Below are 20338 nucleotides of genomic sequence, written 5' to 3'. Positions count from 1 at the left end.
ACTCAAGACAGCATCCACACTTTGCAAAAACTGGTTAACAGGCTTCCTCATTTTGAAGTGGTTTCACTTTTCTCAATTAGGCACAAGGTCAATGGATGTATTGAACTTTGGTTTTTACTCCTTGAAGGGTTTAGGAGCTAAACAGTTTGGTGCCAATGTTGGAGAGCAGCTTTTCAGCACTTACATTAGAAGTGCATTCCTTGCATTGTTTAGAGACAAATTAAGATTTGAATTTCCTACTCTCTTTTCTACATTGGCATCTCCAATGCTCTTGAAATATATTGTCACTGGCTGTCTTTAAAGACTTCACATCCCACTGTGGAATTTAGCCTCATCTGTATGTAGGAAGCTACCCCTTTCTGTGAGTTTCTAGTGTGGTCTGAGAGATAAGAGTCCTCAACATCTGCACAGCAGGCCAGCAAGATAAGCTGAAGGAGAGGTCTCTGCATCACGTCCCACCGCATATAAAGAAATTGAGCAAACAACTCTGCAAGTGGATAATTTTGAAAGAAAGCTGAAGGAAGGAGCCATTGCCCATCAGAGCAAGAGAAGCTGAAGACCTTCACAGTACGGGGAACTAGACATGGGTCAAGGTAAGCAAAAATCACTTTGGCTAGTCCCAAGCATTTGCCGGTTGTTTGTCAGGTAAAGCAACTGTCCCTGCTCCAAGACAGTGTTCATGAGTTTTGTAAAAGAGTTGAGCTTCTTACAGGGCAAGAGCCAAGGAAATTCTCTAAAGGCTAAGGGAACTCAATTCACACAGAGCACTGCCCAAAAAGGGGGAGCAAACAAAAGCTGGTATCAATGCCTAAGGGGGGTTTGAGAGAAGTAGGAAGAAGCAGCTAAGGCAGACATCTGAAAGTTTACAAGCGAAGGCAAGTGAGTTATCCTTAACACTGGGGATGGGGGCAGGAGATGGGGAAGGTAAGCCAAACAACAAAACTGAAGCAGAGAGATTATGAAGTATTTTAGCTACTTGAGCAAGGAGACAGTCTAGGTTCCAAGCAACCTTTGAAGAAAGTTAGATCCACAAAAAAGTCGTATGAAAAGTCATATGAAAAAAAAGGAGCCAGACTGCATATGACTCACCAGTCTACAAATGACTCACCAGCCTACAAGATAGCCAGAACAGACATATTCATCAAGAAGAAGAAAATATGTAAGGTCAGAGCTGGCTCTGTAAAGCTTAAAGTGGTGCAGAGCTACGAGCTGGGACAGTCATAAAGGGATCTGAAAGACAGACTAGAATCATTCACTGAAAACAACACATGACAAAATTAGTGTTGGAAAAACAAAACACAACAAACACAGAAGAAACAATAGCAACAGGAGAAGGTATCAATGCAGAGGACAAGGCAAGTCAGATGTAAGAACAGAGCAAACCACTGATAACCGCAAAGAGTACTCACTGCGGCTTTAACACAGGAGCAATGGCTTTAGACAGCAGGGGAATGCTCTGCGGATTATTTTTCTTTTAGACAAAGGGAGAGCCTAGGCCAGCAAGGCAGAGTAAGTGACAGAATGTGTCATGTAACAGACAGCAGTTTACAAAACACAGGTTCAAGGATCTAACTGATGAGTTGAAAGATGAAGAGATAAGTGAGGTCAGCATGATCCCAAAGCTGAGAAAAAAAAGTGTTATCTGCTTCTCAGCAAGAAGTCCGGAAATATTAAGACCAGCAGCAAAACTGTAAGACAAGTGCAAGCACATGATCTCAGTACAGCCACTGAGCATCAAATTGGGTGCTTGAAATTGTGACAATTTTTTCCTCTCTTTTGGTGCTGGACAAAAGCATGTATGATGTGTATGATGCACTGGAGGAGGAGCTCTTTTGCCTCCTGCAGCTCTGGGTGTGAGACTGATAATTGTATGTGGTGCAAAGAAGGAAAACATGTCTGACTTGCTGTGATCCAGTATAGTTCCAGGACTATATTGGCACATTACATTCGAACCAGCAGTGGTTTGCACCAGCTGTTGTTCTTTGTGCATATCAGACGTACACAGTACAGTAACTGCTGGAAGAGCTCACAGCCACACTGCAAGTGGTGTGTAATAGCTTGTCTCCTGTGCACAATTTCAATCATGTAACCATGCGGAGAGATGCTGCTTTGAGTGCCATCTGTGCCCTTGAGTACAGAGAACAAGACTCCAATTGCAGTCGCAGTGCATGCTCAATACTAACATACATCTATACCATATGAATGCTCAGGCCTATTCTATGTCCTTTCCTGAGCAGGAAAGAGCTTTTGTATCATCACTTGGTTCACTTACTGATCCTAAGGTATAAGCAAAGGCAGCTCATTAGCCACTTGACAAAAGAACAACTAAGTTCACAGAGAAGGCCCTTACAGTTAGTTGGCCGAAAGTCTCAAAGGTAGGGGGTCACTCTCTGAGTGGAGAAACACATGATCAGTTGCTTGTGTGTCTCAGGATGTGGTCCAGAGCCAGACTGTGGGCAGCTCACAGCCCCAAACTCATTCTATATCTTCTCATGCTACAGGTCTGAGCATCAAAAAATGTGATTTCAAGGTCACAATGAACAACAATAACCATCACACAGAAGAAATCAGCACTGAAAGGCTTATGGTGAGGCGAGGGCAGCCATTCACTATCACTGTATGCTTCTCAGCTCCAATACACAACTACCTGTGGCTGCTGAAGAGGACCCTCCTCATAGTACAGACAGGTAACATCATTACCATTGCTATCAGAGCTCTGCTTCTCCACCTTAAGAACAGAGCTGGTGGCAAAAGCCATGTCCAGAGCTGGACAGGGGTGCCCAAATTTAGAAGTGAGGCCAGTTAACTGTTTATCTAAGGCAGAGAAGAGTCTCCTGCTGCTGCGACTGCAGGGTCAAAATTAAACCACTTTCCAGAAGAGACACTGCAGCACAATAACCAGTGCACGTTCACTACTCTCTGATTTGAAAGTACTCATGGGATCTCTCCTTTCTCCTGGAGAGGAATGGTTTAGGAACGTTCAAACTTAGCTAGCCTGTTACAGATGTCTGCTGTTACAGAGTGTTTCCTAGTAAGACCTCTGAGAAAGGTAGCAGCATTCAGCCCCAGCTTGTTTTAGCATAATCTGAACATCTGGCTGTGACTTTTGTTACAAGACACTGAAATCCAGCAGCAGCAGGTCTGCGCCATTCTGGTTGTTCCTGGTTTTTACAAATCTATGAAATACACATCCCATTTTCAAACATGGAGGTCTGAGCACAGTACTAACCTTAAGGAGATCCACTAGGCATTAAACTGCTAAAGGGTTAAGACTCTCTCATAAGAAAGGAGAGTCACGGCTCCAGATCTAGTCCCTGCAGTTTGCATGGGGTGAGGATGCGTGTCTGGAATAGACGCAACCAGCTCTCTTTGGCTGCAGGATCCCATCCTTCTAAAGCAGATGGAACCCAGACTGAATTTCCCATCTCCAGCCTGGGAGACAAGAAACAGTGGAGTGCAGCACTGGAAGAACAGGACCCATGCTTCTGGACCATCTCTGTGAACACGCCTGCCAATGCTCCCATTGGCCAGTATAATCTGCTTTTACATGCCTCCAAGTCTGACCATCTCCTGGGCAACTTCACCCTTCTCTTTAATCCATGGTGCCAAGGTATGTGGTCAGAAACAGTAAAGGCAGGATAGGATCAGTCACTTCACAAAACCAGCTTTTGAGCTCTGGCACTCTGCCTTCATGGAGGCTGAGGCTGACTCACCTAGCACTGACCGCCACTCCTGCCCCTTCCTCATAGCACCTTAGCAAGGAGTAAGGGCTAATAAAAGCTCAAAGCTGCCTGCCTCAGCACTTCTGCCCCTTCCTGGAGTACTCCACTGCCAGAGCCCTGTCCTCCTGTAATAAAGATTTTAAGATGAGTCAAGAATATAATTGGTCTGATTACAACCACTGTATGTTTTTTAGGAATAGAGAAGTCAACAACAGCCAGGAGAGTAAGAGCCAGCTAGTGCAATAGCCTAGGTCTGGAGAAACTTTTTCAAACAAGTAAACAGATAAGACAATGAAATTCTTCTTTCCTGTTTGAATCAGCATTTGTGGTATTTTTCAGTGCACAATGCCAGGGACTGCTGAAGTCCCTGGAGTGTAGTGGAATCTGCTGGTGTAAGAGAGATGCAAGTGCATCTCTTCCTGATGTTTTTTTCTTCTAATCTAGATGATGAGGTGTTCTTGGCTAATGAGGCACAAAGGCAGGAGTACATTTTAAACCAAGACGGTGTCATCTACTGGGGGACAGAAAACGCAGTCCTAGCACAACCTTGGGACTTCAGTCAGGTAAGCAAGAGGTCCAGTATGTCTGTGCCCTCTTATACCCACCAGCAAAGGAAGGATGCGTATCTCCTGTGTACATGCCATTCATTTCCATACTGTGGCTTTGATGAAAGAACATGCACTCTGTACTCCCTGTCTTTGTCTAAGACTGTGCAGGAGAACATGGATCTGTGTATGAAGTCCCATAAACCAGTATATGTAATTTTAGCTACCTTCTCAGGCTGTCCTCTATGAAGAAATGCATTGATCTATATCTGGGCTTTGAGTGCCTTCCTTTATCAACAGATACAAAAGCATTTAACAAAGCTTAGTTACTTTCTCTATTTTACAGGCAAAGTGCAGACAAGTAGATCTTCCAATCTGCCCAAGGTATCTGATACAGACAGTGATTAGAAAAGGACTTCATTCCATTTCAGTGCACCAGACTCAAAAAAGTATCTGTGTCAACCTGGATAGTGCTTCAGAAAAGCATCAATTCCCCTCAGTCAGGGAATGCAGTATCATGCTAATGCATTTCTCACCTTGCTTTAATAAAGCTGCAAGTCTGCCTTTAGTATGTTGTGCTCCCTCTCCAAATCTCTGCCTGGACCTCTTCTCTACATCCCACTTCTATAAGACTATCAACATAAAGAGAGAAATAATCTGCAGTTACAAATCCTTGCAGGGACTCCAGAGAACAAATGTTAAGTCTAAATTTTCCGAAATGATGTGTTCTTATTTCAGTTTGAGGAGGACATTGTTGACATCTGCTTCACACTGCTGGATGTAGGTGAACGCCATCAAGACAAGGATCATATCCAGCGCAAGAACCCTGTTTACATCTGCCGCACAGTTGCTGCCATGGTAAGGACAGCTGCCAGCAGCCCTGACCCTAGCAGAGAAGGCCCTAATACAGAGTGAAGTCCAGCATCTCTCAATTCCAGTTTATGGCGACACAATGCACTGACCAAAGAAGCAGCCTTCTCAGGGCTCTTCCGAACAACACCTCCTGCCCAACTCCAGCCCTTCCTGATATTCCTGCAGCAAACAAGTAGGGCTGCAGGAATTTCTTAGCAATGGCAGTACACTTACGGAATAAATCTCAGGGGAAGCTGCTGTACCTCTACTGCACAGTCACAACCTTCATTCTTTGCACAAAACATCCTTTTGGTTTCATCTGCCTTGGGGGTAGCTTTAGGGAACAGGAGGAGGTATACTTATCAAAGAAAGGCAATTCCTTAATTCATCTTTCTCTCCTCCTTCTCTGCAGCTGAACTGTGATGAGTTTAGAGGAATCCTGACAGAATGCGGGACTGGGCAATACTTTAATGGGACACCCCCTTCCAAGTGGCTGGGGAGCGGTCCCATCCTCCGGCAGTGGGTTGCATCGCAGTGCAAGCCTGTCCGCTATGGGCAGTGCTGGGTGTTTGCTGCAGTCATGTGTTCAGGTATAGTGGTGATTCAAAGAATTCTGTGCTGAGCAAAGCCTTATTTGCAGAATCTCTAGCATACGCCTAAGTTCTTGGATTGACACAGAACCCAGTAAAATAACCTTTAATTTTTAGGTGAGAGGCAGATCCTCAGAGTTTCTTCAACAACATTCAGCATTGCTACCTCTAAGATAGAAGAGTATCAGTACACAGCATTCACTGAACACACCTATGACAGCTTATTTCCTGAGGTGCAATGCCTCTTGCGAAGTCCAAGCAGCAGGCATGGTGCCATTCCTAATAGGCCTAGCACCAAAAAACGCTTTACATCACTAGAGGACCCTTAGGGCAGGATGTACAACTGATTCACAGCTCTTTCTTCTGCACAGTTTTAAGGTGCCTGGGAATTCCCACCAGGGTGGTCACAGGCTTTACATGGGCTCACAACACTAACAGCAGCCTGAGTGTGGATGAGTATTATGATGAAGATGGGACACTCCTAACACAAGACAAGAATGCCCGTGTCTGGTAAGAAATATGGCAGGGCCCAAGCACAAATCTGAGACAATACCTGTATCTAGGAAGTGACGGGGGGGGGAAAGAAAGAGGTAAACAGCTGCAAGGAGGTGGTTAGGAGACAGCTCAGCTGAAATCCTCTCTACATGACCTGTTCTTGAGAAATCACCACAACCCAAACTGAAAAGCACCCTATTACTAGGGCCCGCAAAGGAAGAATGATAGTCTCCAGTCCAGCTGGAGAGACTCCATTTGTGTCAAAACCCCTGGTCTCTGCACTCCTCAGCATGCACTGAGCTCTTTCAAAGGAGCATTAATTGGCTGTGGTTTGGCTAAAACTTTACTGTACCTCAGATCTTAGTCCCTTGGTATAAGCACATGATGCTGTTTCCTGCAGGACCTTCCATGTTTGGAATGAATGCTGGATGGCTCGAGCAGACTTGCTACCAGAATACAGTGGGTGGCAGGCACTGGATGCCACCTGCCAGGAAAAAAGCAAAGGTAAATATCAAAGATGGGCTTGGGGAGGTACAGAGGTGGGAGTGGAGTGGTGAACAAATAAAGCAGTTCAATATTCCTTCCTTCCCAACTTCCAGTGGAAGGATGCAAAAGGACAGAGACTCACCGTGTTGAATTTAAGCACTAAATCATCATTCATCTGTTTGGTTTGTGTATCTCTAAGAGCTCTATCATAGCACTGCTCCCTAATGATTTCCAAAACCAGATACTTCACCACTCCTAGTCTAAACTAGGCATGGGTCCAGTTGGTAAAGCATCTGAGTCTTAGCTAGGCCACAATTTCTCTTCAGGTCCATCCTTCTGTGGGCCAGCCCCTGTTCAAGCCATCAAGGAAGGGGACACAGAAGCTGATTATGATGTCTGCTACTTCTTTGCTGCCATCAATGCCAAGTGTCAGGTCTGGATACAAAAAACAGATGACACCCTCAAGCCAGCTCTCAGTAGCACAAAGTACACTGGCAACAACATCAGCACCAAGAGTGTGGACAGTGAACGCTGTGAGGATATCACACACAACTACAAGTATCCTGAAGGTATAGAATCATAAAATCACAGAATAGTTAGGGTTGGAAAGGACCTTAAGATAATCTAGTTCCAACCCCGCTGCTATGGCCAGGGACACCTCACACTAAACCATGTCACCCAAGGCTCTGTCCAACCTGGCCTTGAACACCGCCAGGGATGGAACATTCACAACTTCCTTGGGCAACCCATTCCAGTGCCTCACCACCCGCACAGTGAAGAATTTCTTCCTTCTAGCTAACCTGAACTTCCTCCACTTCACTTTAAGCCAATCACCCCTTGTCCTCTTGCTACAGTCCCCTATCAAGAGTCCCTCCCCAGCATCCCTGTAGGCCCCCTTCAGATACTGGAAGGCTGCTATGAGGTCTCCATGCAGTCTTCTCTTCTCCAGGCTGAACAGTATAGGGTAGGCAAGTGGTTGAACACATTTTCTCTGCCAGCATTACAAACGAACAGTGAAGGACTAGAGAGCAGAGCTGTACCAGAGCATTAGGATCATCCACTTCTCACTACTTCCCCTTTCTGAGTGGCACAAGGACACCTTATTCTTGCTGTCTACAGAAGTCATAAACAAATTTCATTCTCCAACCCTAACTATTCTATGATTCTATGATTCATTGCATTAATGAGTTCTCTCAAGAGCAAGACCTTTCAACAGGTACTTTCTTGTCTGGAAAACCTTTCCTGATTTCTGTTACCTGTACACTCTGTATCTTCACTTCCCATTATCTCTGTAATATATATATTTCAGACTCCAGCTTCCTGAAAAGGACTACTTCCAGATACTGTCTAGATCCCTCCCTCGAAAAGTAGCCCCCCCTTCAGAATCTATTACTGAGTGCTATTTCCCTTACCCAACCCTACCATCCCATCTTAGACCATGGCATGTTGTCTCCTTGGCTGCAGTCCATCACAACATAGTCCTGTGCCCTAGCTACAGCTATAGCTGAAAAGGCAACTTATTCTTTTATTCTGACAGACGTTAGCACCAAGGTGCTTTAAAAACTAAGGCAAACTTTTCCTAATAGAATCTTTCAGGTACATCCAATGACTGTCCTGTCAGCTGAAATTCTCAATCTGCTCCAACTGAAGCACAGCAGGCTCTCTATAAAGATACAAACAGTTATCTACAGTACTGCCAGGATAATTCAATGCCATCCTTCTGCATTTACTGTTTCACACTAGTAAAGAATTCTAAAATATGTGCTCCCTTGTGACAGGCTCTCTTCAGGAAAAAGTAGTACTTGACAAAGCCTACACAAAGATAAAGAAGCTTGAGACAATTAGCAGCAGCAGCAAAACACAGTTTAGCTTCATTCCTACTGCCCTTGAAGAGCCAGTTAACCTCTTCATCCACCTCCAACTGCGGAATTCTCTGCTACGGGGACAAGATGTTCCGCTTTCCATTGAAGTATTTAACCACAGTGATGGAGAAAAGGCTACTCACCTGCTACTTGGGGCCCAGTCTCTACGTTATAATGGTGTTCCTGTTACCCAACTTTGGAAGGAAGAGTTTCATTTTACCCTGAGAAGCAATGAAGGTAAGGATTCTACTGGGTGCATGACTAGAAAAGTGTGTCTAGTCCTCTCACTTCAGGAAAAATGCATTTAGCCATAACTTTACAAAAGGTTCCCAAATAGTTGATTGTAGAGGACAGAAATAAAACATTTGTCAATGTCAACTTAAAGAAATTTTGAATCTGCAAATGCAGTTGGGATCACTTAAGCTTTTAAATGCTGCGGCTTTTAGTACAATATCGCGCATTAAACACTCCTAGGCACTATGCAGCCTAACACCAAATAGTACTTATCATCTGCATTGTCATCTGTATTTCACTATTCTGTATTCCAGCTAACAACCTGCAAGTCTTTGTGCCTTACTCACAGTACAAAGAAGAATTGGGACAGGACCATCTGCTTAGGCTGACTGCCATATTGAAAGACGAGGACTCCTTCTACATATACTTTGCACAAGAGGAGATCATCATTTGTGATCCCGCTCTCACTATTGAGGTTAGATCAGTTGTTCTGTTACTGCAGTAATGAGAAAACAGCTTTCATAGTCATAAAGAGAAAAAAAAATCTGCTGGGTTGAGTAGCTCTCCTCAGGCTGTCTTTTTTCAAAGCACTGAGACATCAGTTTGGGAAAGGTGAGTTCTGCCACATTGTTGTATACAGTACTACCTCTTCTACCTTGTCTAAGTGTGAGCATAAGGAAATCCCAATGACTCCCAACTCACTCATCAGTATGGAAATCACATGATGCAGAACAGAACTACAGCAGAATACCATAGTCAAGAAGAAAGTAAGCTGGACTTTGCCCCTTCTGGCAACTGGCAGCTCAGACTGAAACCTCTCACCAAAAAAAAAAAATAATAGCTCTCCCTTTAACCACAGAAGAATCTCTTTCCTTCTCAGTTTCAGCTCATTTCCTTCTTCCAACAGTTTCCAGAAAATATGGTACAGTATCAGCCAAGCACAGCGAAGATCGGCCTCCTGAACCCTCTCACCGAACCCCTGGAGAAGTGTGTGATAGTGGTTGCAGGGCGAGGGCTCATTTACAGACAAAGAAAGTACAAGTAAGTGCAAACTGAAGTATCTAAGAACAGCTAAAGAAACCCTTGTGCAGGAAAGGATGTCCTCAAAACTAAGCAAGCAACAACATGGCAGGAAGAGACTACAGCAGCATGAAAGCCCCAGGCATCCCGTCCTTTATTTACAGATAATACAGAAGGTTTTCACTGAGGAGGAGAAAATCCAGGTAACAGAACTTTCAACAGATGCATAATACATAAGTTGAAGTCAGTACGACATTTGTAAAAGCTTCAACCCCAAAAGCCTAGAGAGCAGAAGAAAAGCTCCCTGCCAACAAGAAGGGTAACGAGAAGTACCAGAAGACCTAGGGAGAAATACACATTAAATAAGACAACAGTTATAGGCTGCTGAAATGAGATACAAAATTGAGAAATTATTTGCTGCTGAGAAATCAATTGTTTTTCAGAAAGCCACATGAACATACGTGAATGGGGTGAAACTATACTATTTGTGACGTATCTTTCCACATACTACCCACTGTCAGCAATAAAGACAGTCCCTGGGTACAATTTTAACAGTGTCTTCTCCTTCTCTGAAGAACCAGACAAACCTGGCTTAGCTGAGTCACCCAAAAAGGCATTAACCCTGCCTACACACACACTGCTCTCAAGAAGCTGCATTAGGGCAAGGCAACCTTAGATGACTCCATGTGGAATTCAACCCTCCTGACATATATCCCTCCCCAAACCATCACCACATCACAGTTCCATTGGGGTAGTTCAGGTAACCACTACCTGCCACCTTCCCTGCCCAACCCCCTTTCCTTTTCTGGCCCCACACTTGTGTCGAGCAAACGCATCTCCTGGGCTGGGAACTAGAAGTACAAAGAGGTGCACTTCCTGTATAATCCCTTCTCACCTTTCAGGTTGGGCTCTGTGCAACCTCAAAGCACTCAACAGCTGCAAATCCCGTTCACCCCCACCCAAGCCGGGCCCAGAAGACTCACTGCACATCTTACCTGCCTTCAACTCCAGAACCTGAAGAGCTACAAAACTATCAACATTGCAACTGCCTAATGCCCAATTTAGAACAGATCCTGCTGTCCTTTTACAGAAGAGCGGTCATGATCTGTGCCCTGGTCTCAGGCAAGCATAGATGTTAACAGCTGAATTAAAGATATTTAAAATTATGACTGACTTTGATTATTTGTACAAACCCAACTCTCTTCCATCTGCCACTATGCCTACTTTCCAGTTTTTAAGCTCGACCTTACTGTGGCAAAGGTGGGGTAAATGCTCAAGCAAATGCTGCATTTCTCACCATGCATATGTGCTGAACCCACCACTGCTTAGCCATTTTTCCCTACCATGGCAAAAAGGAATATCCTAGAACTTTAAAGTGATGACAGATGTAACATTTCTCTAGAGAAATACTATTATTCCCCTACAGATCCTTGACACTGGCAAAGTAGTAAATAGTATTTTCTACTGCTTTCTGAGGAAACAGTAAAGAGAAAGATAGTTCACTTTTCTCTAAGGTTAGACAGGAAATAGCGGCAGTGCTACGTGTTTTTAATGGTTCATTAAGCTTCCTGCAAAAGAAGCAAGATCCCTTCCTTCTGTACATATCCTCTGCCACCTGAAAACAGACAAAGCCACTCATGCAAATCTAGAAATATTTTATTGTTCTTTGAACCCATGCTAGTTGCAATGTCTGAAGAATGGGGCATATTCACAGCATTAAGATGGAGCCCTGCACCATTTCAGGATCCCAGGAATCCAAGCAAAATTATACCTTCTGCAATAGCAAAGAGCAATTCCCTGGGAAAGTTTTACCAAGTGGCAGTAAAGTTCTCTCCTAAAAACACTGTTATCATTCTCCCAGTACCTGGAGAATACCAAGATTCACCGGAAAAGTACATGCCAGAAACAGTGGCAGCAACACACACACATGGAAGAACTAAAGTTGACCCTGTGTGAAGTTCTTGATTTTGTTCATGTTGTGATCTACTGCACCAGTTAGAAACTGCACCCAGCCTTCCTCTGATGGTGGACATACATGGCTTGTCCTGCAAAAGTGGAGGAAATTCATTAGGAAAGCCTCCTGGGTGTCTTTACACCTATGCATCCAGACAACACATGGGCCTAGTGAAGTGCTGAATTACCACAGCATTAAAACAGGACTGCTATAGCCCAAGTGCTTTGGGCAAGGAAGAACCCACATCTATGTCTCTAGTGCCAAACCTTTACTCATATGTGTGTGTCTTCAGCAGGAACCACTTTTATCCCTACCATCCTGTTCTTACTTTTCACCCCTTTGTGACTGACTAACATCATAATTATTGCAAAATGCCAGCATTTGCTGCCTAGAAATGAGTCACCTTAGGAAGCAGAAAGCTATCAACAGGAGACACACACGTATAAAACTAATTCGTACTCACCTTGTAATCTCTAAGACTTTCTTTAATACCGAGGCCAACTTAGCAGCCTAGAAAGAAACAAAAGGGAAATAACATCAGCCAAACATGGAAAAAAAGGAACTCAGCAGCACTGGAAAAGAAAGTAGGGTGCACAGCCAAGAATGAGTAAAACTGCCACAGATCTGATGCAGAAAGAAGTTATCTATCACAGCCATGCAGGGAGTGTCTCCCAACCTACCGCTGGCCGGGACAGACAAAAATAAAGACAGACTGTTTTTTAAAACATATGCTGAAATGCTTTTTTCTTTAAAAAGATAAAGCCTATTAGAAATTAGTAACTGATATTAAGGTATGATCTTACAAGTGATCAACTGTCATGAAATTTGGTATTAAGCAATACTTTCTTTCTTTACCCCCAAAAAATCAAGCCACTGGCCAAAGGCTTGAAATCAAAATTAAGAATAAAAAAAATCTCAGATATGAGAAGATACATACCTAATCTAGGATACAAGGGAGACCTTGAAGTCATCTAATACAGCCTCCTACTCAAAACAAGGCCTACCTCAAAGTTCAGTCAGGTTGTTCAGGGCCTTGCCCAGTCAAGTTTTGAGTATTGCCGGAGATGGGGATTCCACTGCTCCTCTGAGCAGTTTCTTTCAGTACTTAACCATGCTCACTGTGATAATTTTTAATTTGTATTTTTAATTTACATAACTTTCTTTGAGCAAGTCTACATTACCCAAGGAGAAAGCAGACATGCAGTAAGAGGCAGCCTTAGACCTCACTTTCGTGAGGTACTGTCACTGGATGTCTCTATGGTTTATAGTTCAGAGCCAAAGCTTAAGTGGCCACCCTCTTCCTTGATAAAGATGAGAAATGCATTTCCACCTGAAGGAAGCTAAGTCTGCAGGAACCAAAGGGTGACTCTTCATCCCTAAAAACCTGTTACTGAGACAGCCGCTAACACCCTCTCCCTCACAGTCAGTCATTTCTCCAATTCAGTTTCGTCCCTTCTCTACAGCCAAGTGAGTAGAGCTGCATGCAGGCTGCAGATACTTACATTAAGCCGCACAGCCAGCTGGTTCATAGGTGGATACATGCTCAGTGCCAGCTCATCAACACTAGAACAGAAGAAGGGAGCAATGGAAGAAAGGTCCTGATAGCACAACTCATGGATCCTGGTCAAAGCTTACACCCACCCCGAATACGTATCAGGAGCAGCACTGTATAACGAGGACACAAGGTCAGTCATAACCATGGGATATTTTTCATTGCCTTCTCAGACAACTGCATGCCACTTTCACCTCAAGAGTGAGACATGGCCACAACTCCACACCAAAGTGTTGCTAACAGGCGTGCGGAAGACTGGCTGGGAAGCTGCCCATAGAAAAGGATCTGGGGTGCTAATTGACAAGAGCTAAACATCAGCCAGCTTCTGCTCAGGCAGCCAAGAATTCCAACAGCATCCTGACCTGTAGCATAGCCAGCAGGGCCAGGGAAACAATAATCCCCCTGTACTGTACACTGGTGGGGCCCCACCTCAAATCCTGCCTTCAGTTCTGGGCCACTCAATAAAAGAGAGACATTGAGGTGCTGGAGCAGGTCCAGAGGAGAAGAGCAATAGGGCTGGTGAAGGAGTGGAGGACAAGAACGATGAGGAATGGCTGAGGTACCTGGGGGAGACTAGCGTGGAAGGCCCAGGGGAGACCTTATCGCTCTCTACAACTACCTGAAAGGAGAAGAGGTGGCTGGCTTCTTCTCCCAAGTAACAAGTGATAGGACAAAAAGAAACAGCCTCAAGCTGTGCCAGTGGATTTTTAAACTGGTATTAGGAGAAATTTCTTCACCAAAAGGGTGGTCAGGCATTGGAACAGGCTGCCCAGGACAGTAGTGGAATCAGCATCCCTGGAAGTGTTCAAAAACCATGTGGATGAGGCCCTCAGTGACATTGGTCAGTGGTGGCCTTGGCAGTCCTGGGGGAATAGTTGGACTTGATGATCTTAAAGGTCTTTTCCAGCCTACTTGATTCTATGTTCCTCTCCTATCTTGCACAACTCTTAACAGCCTACACCTTAATAGTCTTCCCACCAAACCTGCTTCCACCACCATCTCACAATTTCAGTATCATACAAGGTTTTCCTAATCTGTTCTCTACACCTCAAGGACAGGGACTGCTCTGGACCAAAAGTGGCAAAAGGGAGAGACCTGCTTACCTTGGACTGATCTCATTAGCAATGTCTGCAAGATCGTCCAGCTGAGCGATCTGGTCTGGAGAATCAGCTTTCCCATAAGTCTTCACTACACCCAAGACCTTCTTCAGGCAAGCTTTAGAAGCCTTCATTAATCCCATGCAGGAGGTAAGCAGCTTCCGGTCAGCTTCTGACCAATATGTATCTCTGTTACCTCGAAAGCCCAGCTCTTCATCTTCCATGATGTCACTGTACGGGTCTTGCCCTTCCACCAGAGCCTAAGAACACAGATGTGCTGAAACCCCAGAGCCTAATAGCAATTCCAGCAATACCCAGGCGAAACCCAGGAGGAAAGCATACTCTAGAAATCACACAACTAATTTATGGAGGAATTTCTCTCCAACCAGAAACTCAGTTACTGGATTCTGTTAATCCTAGCAGGACTTGATTAAGAAAAACTAATCCCCCAACCCAATTCAACACAGCAAACAGCAAGAATAGCAAGTAATGCTATTGTTACATCAACCTGCCTTGCTGTCCCAACATCCCTCTGCAATTCAGGACATAGCTTTATGGAAACCTTATATAAATTAAAGCAGGCTTGAGTTTAAACAGTCATTAAGATCCAGCTAGATCATAGAACCAATCTAAGTCATATCAGAACAAATTTAAACCAAAGCCTGTATATAAAACAACCCCTGTATTCCATCATTAAACCATCACTGCAATTCACCACTGCAGGTTCCTCAAAAGCTGAGAGGCTTCCTTACATGTTCCATCTCCTCCAGAGCATCCTTGACCACACCTAGACATGCAGCCAGAGTTGACGCAACTGCTGCCTGATTATCTGCAAATGTAAAAGGATGAAAAATGTGGCACTACACCGATTCAAATCGGTTTGCAACAACATTCATCTCGGTTTGCAAGCATTACGCCTTGAGATTATGGAATCAAACTTTTCGCAGAGCTCAGAGCTGCACTGCTGCAATGCAAAGCATCTGGCCTGGTTTCTAAGTATTTCAAACCCAGGCAGGTTTTGCAGAACGAGCGACCCTTCACTGTAGTAGCTAGAATGTCCCTTGCAAGGGCTATTGATATTCCAGGACAACATGTGCTAGTTCTGTTGTTCTGCATATACAATACTCACCTCGTGGAAGACTGGACACTTGTTCACATGCCTCCCACACACTACCAGTTGATACAAGCTGTTCCTGAGACAAGCTGAAACGAAACAAAGCCCCCCCCAAGTTAAACTCAACACCACCACTCTGCTAGACTATTTACTTCCTGCACCAAAGATGCACACTAGTAGAAACTCTGATGGAAAGATGTCACTAACCAGCTTGTCACTAGTATTTCATGTCTGTGTAAAGCTAAAAGTGCCTGTTTCTACTGAGTTCCACTGGAACAAGAAGCAGAAGCCTCTTACAAAGGCCTCTCGAGGTGCTTAGGCATGTATCTTTCAGTATCTATGCAAACCAGAAGTCTGCATTAGAGACTGATGATCTCTGCCTAAGGGCAGTGGCATGTAATGCATAAAGAGAGGAAGCAGTCTGTATCGGTCCAGTGACGAGCTTTATAAAGCGGCACAATCATTGCGTATGACAGTTCACTCCAAGGGCAAAAACTGCCAGAGTAAATGCTATGGAGCACCTTCATGGTAAACCTGCTCTCAGCATCTTTTCTTGTCTCAGACAGGATGAAAATCTATTCTCCATGAAGACAAATGTACCTGACTGAGGTCACTGGAACAAGAGGGCACTGTGAGGGCCCTGAAGTGCATTCCACCCTCCCAAGAGTTTAGCTGGCTATATACAAGGCAGAAGTCTCATACTCATATCAAAGGGGTAGGAGACTTCTCTTTGATTCTGACCTGGATCCTGACCAACTGATTAGACCTGCCTGCCTTCACCTCAGACCCAATCCATCGTAATGGATGTGCTGGGCAATCACTAGATGGTATATGATGCCGTTTACTCTCTCTGGAGCTGACCCTGATCCTGACTTGCTGGCCTGACTTTCCAGCTTGACCTCACTGCTATGGGCTTGTCTTATCATCTGGACTCTCAACTGAACCTCACCAGCACTGCTCTGCTCACTCAGGCACTGTGGTACAGGGTCTTTACTGATGAGGCCACCGCCTCTTCCTGCTTCATAACAGTGCTCTGCTTCTGCCTTCCCCCTTCCCTTAGGAAGCAGTCTGCACTTGCAGCTTCCTAAGAAGTATGCTTGTAACTTTCTCTCCTTTTTTTTCCCCTTGAAGATCACTACCTCTCCAATGGAGCACTGAGAATTGTTTCTGTGAGTTGGATCATTCCTTGCACTACTTCAGTGGTAGCATCTCGTACCATCTTCCGAAGAGTAGTACCTGGTGAAGATTGAGAAAGAGCAAGAAAGTTGCCACAAAGTCAGTACCAACAGAAAGCAACTGCTAAGATGGACACACAGACTGCTCCATCTGTGTGGATATACGGTATGAATGAAGTTATAAATTACTTTGGACAAGGATCTCAACACTTCATAAATATGAAAATTTTATAAATATGAACACTCAATCAACTATACAACTTCCAACTTTATCACTCTTTCACAGATGGAAATCTAAAGGAGTAGACAGAAAAGTGGTTCGCTCAAACATGTTGCAAGTCTACAGAACAGCTGATAATGGGACTACTTGCTCAAGATAACTTGCTTTCCTGCAGATGTCAGAGCTTACATTAGGCATTGAAATACTGGGTTTCTTTACACAGTGGCAAAAGAACCAGCACCCTATATATTGGTGCCTGCCCTGCTGTCATTATCTCACCTTGGCCTTTGGGGAGCCAGTAGTACACTGTGGCAACTGCAAGAATGGCATTTTGGACACCTTCACTCAGCTTCTGGCAATCCTGAAAATTGACAAGTGAAAGGTTAACTGTGAATAGTCCACGGCTGCACAGAATTTAGAAGGTCTCACAAGCAATCACACTCAGATTGCTTTGAGAAAACGGAACCACAGTAACAGCCACCTTGCTTGTGAAACAAATACAGCACAAGAAGATACAGTAAGCAAGCTGTATACATCTTAAGTCACCTCATGATTTGGCAGCAAAACATGTCCTGATGTAGCAGTCATGCATTAAAGAGAAGTACCTTAGATCATCATTCTGAACTAGATGGCTTTCTTTCTTCTCATCCAAACACAGCTGTTACAAATGTCTCTGAATTAACAGCAAAAATATAGAATGACAGACTAGTTTGTGTTGGAAGGGACCTTAAAGCTCATCCAGTTCCAATCCCCTGCCATGGGCAGGCACACTTTCCACTAGAGCAGGTTGTTCCAAGCCCCTGTGTCCAACCTGGCCTTGGAACACTGCCAGGGATGGGGCAGCCACAGCTTCTCTGGGCAACCTGGGCCAGGGCCTCACCAACCTCATACCAAGGACTTCTTCCTAACATCTCGTCTCAATCTCCCCTCTGTCAGTTTAAAGACATCCCCCCTTTTCCTGTCCCTACAGGCCCTTGTAAACTGTCTCTCTCCAGCATTCTTGCAGGCCCCCTTTAGGTACTGGAAAGTTAGATCTAAGGTCTGTATTGTCCAATATCCTGTATCTATCAGCAATCAGCTATAGATATTAAAGAAAATAATGTAAAATTACTTCTATTCGGTATGTCTTCCTAACTTACAGAAACTAGTTTTCTGGAGAATTCCTGAACTTCATTAATACACCCTACGTGGATAGCCCACACAGACATCCCTTTTTTGTGCTGAACCAAATGAGTTTGTTTAGGCAAATGAACTAAGAGATACCCGAAACTTGTCATACACACTGCTATTTCACTCTGTAAGGACTTTCACTCACCTCAGCAGAAGTCAGTGGAGGCCTTGAGAATGCCAGACTCAGCTTTGTAGCTTCCTGTGATGTTACTTTGAATGTCTGACCTACAAAGGATTCAAAGGGAAGAAAAGAACAGAAAGTAACTTGGGCAAAAATGAAAGAACAGAGCAGCCAGATGAGCAACATCTCTGATGCTACTTTGCCCTGCTGCTTGATTATAATTTCTTCCTTCCAAGCAATACACAATACCCAAAAAGAAAAATTCCACAATACATTTGTGCCATGTTTATTCCATGTTTTTTTACTTAGCTGGTAGTGATATCCACAACCACATTTTGTGTCTTGGTCCATGATAACTTCACCAGGATGCTGTGAGACTTTAACTAAGACCCAAAGATTTTTTAAAATATAGAATGACAGACAGCTTTGTGCTGGAAGGCACCTTAAATCTCATCTAGTTGCAATCCCCTGCCATGGGCAGGGACACCTTCCATTAGATCAGGTTGCTCCAAGCCTCTTTGTAGCTTGTTTTGTACCAACTTCTTGATACTGGCTGCTGCAGTACCAACGCCAGCGCCCTGCAGTGGAGGGCAAGTGCCAAGGCCGTGGCCAGAAACACGCCGGGATCTCTCCCGCAGGACAGATCCGCGCCTCGGCCCGCGCCGATCTTGACCCAGCCCAGCACCTTCTGCGCTGCCGACCCCGCGCGCGGCCCACAGCCGGCCCGCTCCACTACCCGTACCTAGCGCGTCCCAGAAGAGCGGCAGCTCGAACTGCTCACGGCCTTCGCCCGGTTCGCCCTCTGTAACGGCAGAAAGAAACCTCAGTCAGCGAAGAGTCAGCTCGGCTCAGATCCCGCTCGACCCCAAACCCACCTCGGACCCGTGCCAGCACCGCCCGCAGCGCGCCGCGCAGGACCAGCAGCGGCTCCCTAACCTCCATGGCTTCAAGAGCTGCCAGCGGCACACCCCACCCCTGCCGGTCACCGACGCACTGTGCGTCAAGTCCGCTTCCGGGTAACGGCAGCCCGCCACACCGCCTCTTCCGGCGAGCGGGCGCCCTGCCCCGGCAGGCGGGATCCCTCACGTCCTAGCACGTTGTTAGCGGCGTCCCCGGCTCAAGAGGAGCAGGAGCGACGCCGACAGCCGCTACAGCCAGCGCAGCTCCTCTGGTTGAGCAGGTTGTTGGTCACCTCAGACCAGGGTGCGCGGGTCACACCGTTCATATCAGAGGCGAGGCTGTTGGTGCTGTCTAGATTGTCGTTTGTTCTGCCAATGGCTGCTTGCCTGTGGGCACTTGCTCTTCTCCGTTGTCCCTCCACAGTTCCCAATCACATAGACATGCCCATTTTTGCACTTGAATCAGTGTCCACGGGGACAGCCAACAGCAGTGACAATCTGCAGCTGCTCAGCTTCAGAGATCTTCAATCCTGACACACACAAGGCAACACAAAGCCTCTCCAGGTCAGCCTTTGCAGTAGCCTCATCCTCCTCTGTGAACTTCTTTATCCCTTCCAGGATCTCACAGGCACTGGCAACCTCTGCTGCAAGTGCTGGGTCTATCGTCACACTTGCCTGTCTGCACCTTGCCAGGTCTCAGGTTGCAGGTCAGAAAAATCCTGTGCTGTAAAACTGAGTTGTGGCTCACCCAGCCACCTCTGGACTTCCTCCAGCCGCTTCCTCAGCCCCTTCCTCTCACTTGCATTGGTTCTGCTCATAGAATCGGTTAGGTCTGCTACACACTTGTAGAAGTCTGGTACTCTTTGTAGAGAGATCATGAGGTTTTAGTTTATCCTCCAGCATGAGATACTTAAGAATTCCTATGCAGAACAGAATTCCCTGCAAGTGCAGCCTGCAGTCTTTGCTAGACTCAATTTTCTGTGCTGGCCCTTGGCTTTTCTACCTCATGGAGCCACCTTTTCATAATGGTGCCATATCTCACATTCTTTCTGGTAGGTGTCTTGACAGATAGGGTATACCTTCAGCTTGATGACATCATCATCTTCATCCATATAATGGTCAAACGCCTTGGGACTCAAAGATATGGCCACAGTTGTGAAGCTGTACAAATTGAGCATCTGGGTCTTCTTTAAAGCCAAGAAAGATTGGGATGAGTTCCTCACAGTCACC

At 45.2% G+C, this 20338-nt stretch overlaps 2 protein-coding genes across 5 annotated transcripts; one reads left to right on the top strand and one right to left on the bottom strand.

Annotated features, from left to right (window-relative positions):
* Window positions 1-426: 426 nt before the first annotated feature.
* Window positions 427-10972, top strand: LOC308226291 (protein 4.2-like). 3 transcript variants are annotated; one of them, XM_080627917.1, is made up of 13 exons: window positions 427-593; window positions 2502-2687; window positions 3401-3610; window positions 4167-4285; window positions 5006-5125; window positions 5532-5709; window positions 6081-6219; window positions 6605-6708; window positions 7017-7259; window positions 8469-8789; window positions 9101-9261; window positions 9694-9827; window positions 10709-10972. In XM_080627917.1, the coding sequence occupies exons 1-13, from the start codon at window positions 584-586 to the stop codon at window positions 10857-10859; spliced, it is 2076 nt and encodes a 691-aa protein (XP_080484043.1). In that variant the 5' UTR covers window positions 427-583; the 3' UTR covers window positions 10860-10972. The 3 variants fall into 3 exon arrangements, with proteins under 3 accessions (XP_080484043.1, XP_080484044.1, XP_080484042.1); XM_080627916.1 differs by having other exon boundaries at window positions 430-593; window positions 3380-3610; XM_080627918.1 differs by lacking the exon at window positions 7017-7259 and having other exon boundaries at window positions 3380-3610.
* A 469-nt stretch (window positions 10973-11441) lies between these two features.
* Window positions 11442-20079, bottom strand: CCNDBP1 (cyclin D1 binding protein 1). 2 transcript variants are annotated; one of them, XM_080627924.1, is made up of 11 exons: window positions 19085-20079; window positions 18952-19011; window positions 18234-18313; window positions 17198-17279; window positions 16663-16759; window positions 15539-15612; window positions 15162-15238; window positions 14416-14669; window positions 13263-13323; window positions 12224-12270; window positions 11442-11851 (listed from the first exon to the last, which is right to left on the bottom strand). In XM_080627924.1, exons 1-11 carry the CDS (start codon window positions 19149-19151, stop codon window positions 11743-11745), a joined length of 1008 nt encoding a protein of 335 aa, XP_080484050.1. In that variant the 5' UTR covers window positions 19152-20079; the 3' UTR covers window positions 11442-11742. The 2 variants fall into 2 exon arrangements, with proteins under 2 accessions (XP_080484050.1, XP_080484051.1); XM_080627925.1 differs by lacking the exons at window positions 11442-11851; window positions 12224-12270 and having other exon boundaries at window positions 13291-13425.
* Between the last annotated feature and the right edge of the window lie 259 nt (window positions 20080-20338).

This window comes from Psittacula echo (genome assembly GCF_963264785.1).
Source record: "Psittacula echo genome assembly, chromosome: 12".
Lineage (NCBI taxonomy): Eukaryota > Metazoa > Chordata > Aves > Psittaciformes > Psittacidae > Psittacula > Psittacula echo.
This window is presented reverse-complemented; position numbering and strand designations above follow the sequence as displayed.